Source organism: Phaethon lepturus, unplaced genomic scaffold, assembly GCF_000687285.1.
Source record: "Phaethon lepturus isolate BGI_N335 unplaced genomic scaffold, ASM68728v1 scaffold942, whole genome shotgun sequence".
NCBI lineage: Eukaryota > Metazoa > Chordata > Aves > Phaethontiformes > Phaethontidae > Phaethon > Phaethon lepturus.
In genome coordinates, this window is record NW_010521000.1 from 5,425 (window position 1) to 15,405 (window position 9,981).

At 39.9% G+C, this 9,981-nt stretch overlaps 1 protein-coding gene across 1 annotated transcript in view; it reads left to right on the plus strand.

The window, feature by feature from the left end:
• Window positions 1–6,867: 6,867 nt before the first annotated feature.
• MKLN1 (muskelin 1, intracellular mediator containing kelch motifs) overlaps window positions 6,868–9,981 on the plus strand; it is a gene marked incomplete at its 5' end in the record, with an annotated part of 29,982 nt that continues 26,868 nt past the window's right edge. The window contains 2 exons of the mRNA XM_010297560.1: window positions 6,868–7,080; window positions 8,921–9,142. Of these exons, the coding sequence (XP_010295862.1) occupies window positions 6,868–7,080; window positions 8,921–9,142 (435 nt within the window). The remainder of the gene's footprint in view (window positions 7,081–8,920; window positions 9,143–9,981) is intronic.

Here is a 9,981-nt window from a genome sequence, read left to right on the forward strand (position 1 = left end):
TTTGAACCGTTTTTCAAAAATAGAACACTGGGCCATTTATTTTTTATTTCTAGTGTAAGCAGGGAAAGTCGCGTTGTGGAAGGCTCAGCTTGAGGCCCTGGAATATCAACAGTGAGAAATTAGGACTATCCCAAACGTGGGCATGCTTTTAGGAAGGGCAGAAAACAAAAAGTTTAATCCTGTTTAATATTTTTGTTTTCCCACCTTCGAGATGAATCAAAACTGTGTGCTAAAAGCTGCCTCTGACTTTAATCTGCTCCATCATGTCTGAGTCAGATGCCCAGAAAGGACTTTGCAACTAAATCTATTTAGTTGCACTGCTATAGGAGGGTGCTTGAAAGCAGATTAGCCGTAGGTCAAATACTATGTCAACTGCCTGACTGAAGGATATCTTCCTGTGTCTTAGCTGTGGCTAGACTTACTGATAGTTAATTGTTTGCAAATACTTGTCAGAAACTTTTTGATGTACGAACCTAATGTATGTTTTAGGACACTTAACTATTTTGCTGGAAAAAATTCTGTGGACCTGAGCGTTTCCAGTACTGGTCTGGAAGAGTTATAAGAATAGTGATTCTTAGCCAGGTTCTGATCTATTTAATAGGTTTCCCAAAATATTTATTGGCAGAACATATTTAACTTGCATAGTCCCAAAGAACATTCTTTATAGCTGGTACAGCAGCTGTAAAAGTAAGTTGTAATATCTGTTATCTTCCATAAATAGTGGCAGGAATATCTTAGAGTGGAAACGCATGGCTGCTGACCTAGTGTAACTGTTAGCTTCATAGGCTGCTTTAAGCTTTTACTTGAGGCAAGTTGCAGAGTAATTGAATTAATGGAGTGCACATTCAGCATCCAGAATATGTTTTTTGGAGATAGACTCCCATCTTGTACTCCTAGAAACATTCAAGATCCTGGTTCAAGCCTTTGCTGTGTCTGCCCCATGTGATGTTCAGAGATTTTTAAGTGTAGTGCTAGAGCTGTCAAGTCTTGGACATGAAATGACACGTGAAGCACTGATTTTTGCCATTATAAGGGTTAGGAAAAAGTAGCTGGGGTAAGCTATTTATGGTGGGAGAGTCTAGCACACTTAAGAAACCCTTGTTCCTTGTTAGGTAGATGGCCTGTGCTGGTCTGCTCGGGCCACGAGCACTATCTTGATGATCTTCTTGTGTGCAAGACCCTGCTTGATCTCGTGACGTGGCGCTCCTGGCACGTGGTCAGTGATTGCATGGGCGTTAGAAGCAGCGCATCAGCCTCTGCTCACTTTGCTTTGTGTTTTGGGCTGGTGGGTAATACAAGTGCACTGTGCTACTGTTAAAAAAAAAAAAAGATTGAATTCTTTTGTTAGGTTTCTGGCACCCTAGGTTATGAGAAACTTAAAATGCCTTTTGTGAGCAATTGTATTGGATGAAAGTGTTTTATTCTGTGTATGGCTGTAGTTGTTTCTGTTGCTGAATTTAGTACTCATCTAGACTAAAGCAAATCGTTTTGAGCTACAGCTTAGGTTAAACATTTTGGGAGTATGCATTAGCTGAGGACGGGCATTGATAAAGCACTAACAAGCTCAAATCTTAAAAAGCGTATAGACTTGAATGAATGCCAAGAATAATATGCATTTCCTTCCATTTGTCAAGATTGTGGAGAATTTTCCCTTTTTTTTTGTAGTGGGTGGGGTGGAAGAGGAATTATACTCTGAAACTGGGAAATGAGAGCAATTAATCTCTGCAGTTGTGTGTAGGCAGGAGGGACTATTTGTTGCATGACAGCCTGCTCTCAGAACTGGAAACAAAGTAGGTTGTTTGTGTCTTTTTATGTCCTCGTCCTAGTTAGCTTTAGGACAAGAGCATTTACCTCATGACGCTTATTTTTGAACTTTATACTGGAGGCAGTGTTCACATTCCATTCAGTCTTTTACAGCACCAAGAAGGGAGAATTAGTCAGCTGTTCTTTGTTTTTATTTCCCTGACTCTTGAACGGGGTCCAGGCTTGCTCCTGAGGTTTTTCATCTGGATTGGTCTGAATAAAACAGATTTTTCTTGCAACTGAAAACCCTTTATTTGCAAAAGGTTATGATAACCAAAGAAAGCCAAGCTCCCCCAGTTTGTGTTTGGGGGGTGGGAGGGGGAGTGGAACTGGCTTCCTGCAGTCCTGTTAGCATTAAAGCTGGTTTGTAGGACACTTACTTAAAACAAAAAATGAAAGCTATCATGTTTGTGCCTTAGTGGAGCATGGCAGGATGCTGTTGCTAAGACGATGCATGCTGATTCTGGCATAAGTAGTTATTCGAGCAGACCCTACCCTAAGGAGCTGAGTCCCAATCCTTTCTCCCCTGTATAGGAACAAATCAATTATTCTAAGGAGGTGGTGTTGTCTCTTGGTGCTGTTGTGTTGCTTTTTGAAAACGTTTTGTAAGTTAGTCCTTAAGTGGGATAATTGCTTTCAGCATTTGCAAGTTAAATGAAGAAAGCTCTAATTAGATTTTATAAAGTGGCTTAGCGTGTTGAGAAGGCTTTTCATAAAGTATACTGTGTATTCACTTGGTGTTGCACAATTGAATTTCGTGTAGCACTGATGAAACCAAAAAATCCTATTTGGCCTTGGTTGCTCCTGGGCACTTAAAGGATTGAAAGCCTGTCCTAGGTACTCCTGGCTATACATACTCTCTTCCTTTCCCTAAATTTATCTGTATTTAGAGACTGGAGGAGTTGTAGCGAGACCAACCTGTTTGAGGGAAAGATAGTAGAATGGGGCGTAAAAACTGGGTATTTTGTAGCACTTGAAAACTGGCCCATGGCACGTAACGTTTAATTTGTCTTAGTTGTTATTATGCTGTGCTAATTGTACGGTAGTGCTGGGTGGCAGAGAGCCATTTTGTTCAGGTTAGTCTTAGCTCCGCGTGGGCATTTATTGATTTCCACAGAAATGGAACAGTGCCCATGCTTCGTAACCTTTGGTATTGTTTGGCGTCCTGTAGGTTAGAAATGTGATATGCTAATGCTTTACTACTGCCTTCGCAGCCTTGGCATAAGTGGAGGGACTGGCCAAAGCAGCGTAACACATTGCTTGCCATTTGAATAAGAACTCAGCCTTGTCACAAGCCTCTTTCATGTGTATGTTCTGCACTGTGTGTGCCAGGAGCTTCCTGATGAGAACTGGAAACAGCCCCCAAAGCTGGTGTTTGTTTCAATTGTTTGGGCGCTGTTGCTGGATGTGACTTACTAGAGCCTCTTTTAACTAAGATGCGCTCAGTTTAGGAAGTAGTACCTCTGCTACATCAGTTCTTGAAGCTTCATCTGCAGAAATGTAGATCCTGCATGCTAACAACTTTGAAGACAGTTCAGTGAAGCTAGATCTGAAGAACAGGTACTTAATGAGAAGTCTTGCATTGACTTCTTATGACTTCAGGTAACCACAGGAGCAGATGATTGCAAACTGGTCGGAACTATTATTTGCCTTCTGCACTGCTCGAAGACTTGGGCTTGTTTAGTCTCTTCTTGTGGTTATCAGTGTGCAGGTGAAACTGTCTCTATTAGCTGCAGATATGTATGGGAATGAGAGTTAGTATGTTTGGAGGAGAAGCAAGTACAATAGCTACTTCTTGTGTGTCTGCAGTTTATCTTTGGTAAGGCCCAAGTTTGAATAACAGTATAGAGATGTCTGGTAAGATCTACTCACCTTAGGACGTTAACTCATGGATTGTCAACCAGCCTACATCCTGGCAGGAGGGGATAAAAGGCTGTTCTGCTCTCTAACCATACTTGATCTCTTCAACCCTAGTTAGAGAGTCACATCTATTATGGTAAATTTTTCTCACTTGTTGCTTATGAGGGGTCAGGTTCTTTCAATGCTTCTGGAATCAACAAACTCTTTCTCATTTGAATTTGGTGGTTCACTTTCTCCATGACCAGTTGTGGCAGTGTGTTCTTTGTCTAAACAACAGGCTTGCTATTGTAACAGCATGAAGTATGTGTCTTTGGATGAACATTCACAACCACCCACGGGCTCTTGATTCACTTAACCACATGTGCCTTGAAGTGTTTTATTCATTTTCAGTGTTTGCCCATTTCTGTGTTTGTAAATGGACTTTGTGACCCCTTTTGAGGCATAGACATACTACAGGGACTTGCATAGTCAAATTGAGTAGCTCTCAAGTGAACACAGGTTTAGGCCTTTCCCCTCTTCTGCCTCAAGTGTCAAACCAATGTGTACCACTTCTTAACAGAGTTTTTAATCATATTGGTAAACATGTAGACTAAACTGGAAACTTTTGTCAGGTTCCATGTGGTCTTGTAAATGGTATGCAGGAATAACTCCAGTTTTCTTTGAGAAAAGATTATGAATTGGATGAAGTTTTCTTTATTACAAGAGATAGTTGATGCTGTGGTAGGCTCTGCAAGTTGGTGGAGTCCAAGTTCTTAAGTGAACTTGAGGTGATGAAGTTTCTGAGCCTGTATAGACGAAATGATAAAACTTAAAACCTTTAGTAGCCCTTTAAAAAGGCAGATATTACTGTGTGAGATGTGACCAGCACATAATTCAAGAAAAAGTAGAAAATAATTCAGGAAAAATACCTTTTTAACATAGTCTTAGGAGTTGAAATTTCTATGTTGTATACTTAGCAGGTGTAGTACCTGTGCTGGTTGATGCCAATGGCGTGAAACTGGTATTGGAGGTGCTAAGTGTCTCAGCCTTGTGTCTGTACTCAGACAAATTTCAGTTGGTGATGCAGTTCTTCAAGACAAGCAAGGTCTGGAAATAGCTAAATTGGAGATTTATTCCTGAGAGTGTCAAAGACATTATCTGAGCAAATTTGGTAGGATTTACTTTAGCCTGTAGAGCATATAGAGGTGAGGGAGTGGGGGAAGACACTTAAATCAGCAGGTTCAATTAAACTTCAATGACCTGATGCAGAGAGGAGATTTGGGAAGCACAGGTAGGTCTTAACATTTCATCCAAACGACAGCCATGCCAAGGCAAATATGTGCTCTTTGGCAGGGGAGCAGTGGCATACCCGTAAGTGTCCCAGCTGACACTGGGAAGCTGTCCATCTAGAGATGGATTTTTGTCTATTGGGGTTACTTTCTTGTCAATCAGGGGCAACCTTTGTGAATACTCAGATCAGTACTTGTCATGCAAAGAAACTACCCTTTGTGTTTGCAACAGGGTCCTTTGGAAGATACTGATTTGTATTTTCTAGGAACAAGATAAAGTATGTTGCTGCCTTCTCTGTCAGCTTCTTCCATGTGACTGAAGGCAATGAACGAACTTCTGCTGCATTTCGGGATTTTATGCTAATATTTCACTTCTATCAGTATTTTTTTCAGAAAAGAAAATTATCCTCATTACCATGAAGTAACTAATCCCCAAAGCTGTAATCATTGCTGACATTATGTTTCATATTTACAAAATATGAACAATTCGGTTCACCTCTTCAGATTGTCATTTGAGTTACTGTTAACAGTTTCCTGTAACTGTTCTCTAACAAGAAATTAAATTCTATAATGTGTTGACTACAAAAATGTAATGTTTCCTTTCATATTTTATCCGACTTAGTGAAATGTATTCCATCAGTGTAGTTTCAGTAATAATTTCAGTATAATTTTTTTATATGAAATGGTACAATTATGAAGATTTGTTTTCTGCAAGGGTGGTATTTGGTAGCACATGGAGCAAATATTGTGCTAATTATTTGGTATGGCATGACTACTTTTCTTTAACTGTAAGCCTTCTAATAAATCATGATTTATGTCTTTGTCTAATTGCATAATCTTTATTTTTCAGTAGATTTTAATAGATTATTTTTTCTTTTATACTTCAGTCTTCTGTACATCGTACATCTCTTTTGTCACTTGAAATCTTATCAATTTTCAGGTTGGTTTCCAGACTCTCAAAGTTAGCCAGCCTTGTTCTGGCATCCTTATTTATAGGATGTGCCAAAATTATACAAACTAAGGCCAAATAAACTGTCTACAAGTATGATGCCAGTTTTTTTTTTCTTGTCTGATCTTTTAAAAAAAGGCTTTGCACATCTTGATTTCTAATATTTTGGAGTACAGCAGTATCGTTCTCATGCATCAAGATGCGTGTCTGAAAGCTCTCAAAAACAGATTTGGGAAGAAGGGTACTGCCCAGTACTGCATAGCATCGTAGTAATGTCATTGAATAAATTACTGTATGATTTAATTTGAGCGCTCCTGGATGGATAAGTACGTAATAATTTGATAGCGTCCCTCTGTGTTTCCCTTGAAGATCGTAACGTATGGCAGTTTTGCTTACTGTGGGAAACTTCTTTGTAGTTGGAGGCTGGAATGGTCGTATCTATTTGTGAAGGACAGGGAGTGCTTTTGTTACCTTCAAAGACCCATTATGGGATATGATTGCCTGTGGGAGTGTCTGGTTATGATCTATTAGAGAACAGCCTATTAATAAAACAGAGGCCCTTGTAGTAGAGCACTTCTTAATCTTCTTCCTATGTAGTTATTTATAGGCTGTGACATCTTAATTTGCCTCTCATGTGCATCAACTTGTGTTATTTTGAAAGATCAAGTAGCTTTCACACACCTCTGAGAATCACTTCTGGAGGAAACAGTCTAAGGAATCTCACAAAAAGCCTTCATGTCATTAAGTTTGCTGTAAAAAATGTGTGCTGGTGTCTTTCTAAAGGACAAAAGTTATGGAATGTCCTGTTATATAGATACTTGAATATTAATCCTGTATTTGTCTGACTACAAGCAGATTTTCTTGAGTTCTCAAAGGATTTTCAGTTGCTGATAGCACTTATTTGCCCTTACTGAATGTGCAGTGACCTACCTGGAACAATATGAAATACACTATTTGCTTTATTTTTGTGGTCATTTTCTTTATTAGAGTGGTCCTAGTGCCAGATCTTGTCACAAGATGTGCATTGACATTCAACGAAGGCAGATCTACACGCTGGGACGCTATCTGGATTCCTCCGTGAGGAACAGCAAATCTCTGAAAAGTGACTTCTATCGCTATGACATTGACACAAACACATGGATGTTACTAAGTGAAGACACTGCAGCAGATGGAGGTCCAAAGCTGGTGTTTGATCATCAGGTCAGCCACACTGATACTCTTAGTGCAAGTTCTCAATGCTCGCGAATCGATTTTGATCGTAGCCTCCCGCAATTTAGGAGTGCCGTACCAAGTACCACAGCAGTGATGAGGAAGGCTGTGATCTGCACTCAGTTAAATCCTAATAGCCTTGTTGTCCAATGCCACTGACGACTGGTATTCTAGTCAAATTGAGTCAGAAGAATCATAAAAACCTTTGCAAACTAATTAATTTTATTAAGACCCATTTTATTAAAGCTCAAAGCACAGTTCATCTGTTTTTAATCAGTCTTGTTGAGCTTGGTTTGCAGATCTGCCTACTCAGAGGGCGCTGGGGAAAAACTTGCCAAGCTGTGTATGGTACCTTTGGAAGAATAATATAAGCAAGCTGCTGAAATGAGGCCAACAGGATCAGGATTCTTTCAAAACTGGTTATCAAAAGATTAAAAAAAATTTGTAGAATGTGCTTGCTTTGTAGAGATTGAAACACCTTATAGGAGTGGGTACTCATCTTTTAAAAAGCTACACCTGTCCATGTGTTCAAACTGAATGCATTTTTTACTTATGTTGTATGTTTAATGGCTTTTTCTGTACTTGAAAAAGGTATTTTGTTGTTAATTGATTTTTATGAAGCATGGCAAAGAAACAGCACATCAGTACTCATTTTAAAGCAGCCCGAGAACTGCTTTTATTGGAACTAGCTGTTTTGTAACCAAAGCTGTTTACGGCCAGCACAAGATGCATTTCTGCTGACACCGAAAACGAGATACGTGCTGTCTGCAGAACAAAAGCCAATCAGTCTTTCTGTTCTATTAATAACAGATACCAGTCTCCCAGGTGTTGGGGAAAAGGCAAAAGTAAATTGTCAGCTGGCAAGGCTTCTCTGGGTACCTTGTTTGCCTGCTTCTGAAATTGCTGCTTTTTTTCCCCTGCTGTCTCTTAGGGAAGAGTGTCCTCCCTGAATTCTTTACCAATCTGCAGCTCTTCCTCTTCTCTCCCTTAATACCTACTGTGATAGTGGTTTTTGTTTAACCTTCAAAAATGTGCTGCACTACAAGTGTTTTGTGTAGGCTTTGCTGAGTAGTGTGTCTGTCTTACTGTCTAATCCTGTCTGGTTTTTGTGGTTTGGTGGTTTTTTGTTTCCATACACCTTCCCGGTGTTTTGTAACTCTCTGTGTTGCATTGTGTCTGAAAATATCACCTGGAGTCAGGGAGTTTTGTTTTGATTTGTACTGCAGTGTGTCTCTTGTGTGCCATAACCTGAATTCAGGTTTTGGGGATAAACATATTTCTGCTGCAGTCTCATCAAAAATCCTTGGCCAAGTTACAGCCCTACTTCATGTTGAAGTAATGGGGGTAACAGTAAATACATGCTTGGAATGGAATCTGAGTAACAAATTGCAGGCTGGTTTTGGATCAGTTGAGTGGCAGTCAGTAAATTCAGCAGTGATTTTTGAAATTTTCCCTTGCGTAGCCATTGTCAAAGGCGATATTCTGTTAACTTTCTGGCAGAATTGGCTGTGTATCCTGGTGAAAGACCTTAAAATGTTTTTCCCTAAAATGAGAGACAGAAGGTGGTGAAGGGTGCATGTAGTCTTTTCTTCTTTTTGCTTATTAATTAGTAAGTTGAAATTAGACTCACTTTTAAAATAAAGGAACTGTTTTCTGAGATGAATACCTGCAAACTGTGTGTTCTGCTCTGTTCGTTAGAGGACTAGGAGATGTGCAGAGTACTGTCTTAACTTACTAGCTGCCCCTTGCAGGGGAGGGATGTTTAATCTTAAATCTTAGAGTGGTCAAGTCTTCATGTGCTGGCTTAAAATTAATTCTCTCATTCTCACAGATGTGTATGGATTCCGAAAAACACATGATATACACCTTTGGTGGCAGAATTCTGACCTGCAATGGCAGCGTTGATGACAGCAGAGCCAGTGAACCGCAGTTCAGCGGGTTGTTTGCTTTTGACTGCCAGTGTCAGACGTGGAAACTTTTGAGAGAGGATTCCTGTAATGCCGGCCCTGAGGATATCCAGTCCCGAATAGGACACTGTATGCTGTTCCATTCTGTAAGTATCCACACCATGCTTTGATTCATGATGCCTGACTTTAAGGAGAACATCTGTTTCTCATTTTTCTCACAAGTTTGAAGCTCTTTAATCTCCCAGGCAGTGTGTTGTCTCACTTGATTTTATGTTTGCTAACATTCTGATGCTTCTTTGCAAAGTGCAAGTGGTATTCATTCAAGTCTTGGAGCTTTCATGACTTCAACTGAATAAAATTTCAAGCAAAAAGCAAGGTGAATTTTAAATACTTGATTTTAATCGAATAATGGTAAATAGACCCAAAGGCTGTGGTTCAATTCGATATAAAGAGTTTTTCTTTTAAAGTTCTAGAGCAACTTAGAAGCTTCTGGTCTAGTAAATGCCCTCTGTAGTTACTGGAATAGTAAACTTAACTAGTGCAGGGGCTTACTGGGTGTGTATTGAGATGCACAGGCCTCATTCCTCTGGGCTGAGCACTCAGCTGTTGCTTGTTCTCTTGAGCAGCTGTTAACAGCTGGGCACAGCTGGCACTATTATGGGCGCTTCATCTGGAGCCTGACAAAGGGAGAGGGATGAGGGGAGAGGGGGCTGTGCAGGGGTTTATTTGGTATTGGGTGTTTAAAAAAAAAAACAAAAACAAATCAACAAACAACAAAACAACTTCCATTGCCTTTCCAGCTCATCAACCACACGTTTGCTTAAGTGCAGAGCATGGGAACTTTGGGGTGTTTCGCTGACATTAAACTCTGACTTGGGGCTGGGGAGGAAGAGAATTAAAATTAATATTGTGGCATTCAAGTGTGTACTGGTACCACCAATTGACAACTGACCAGTTTGAACTTACTGAGTTTATTTCTCTTTCC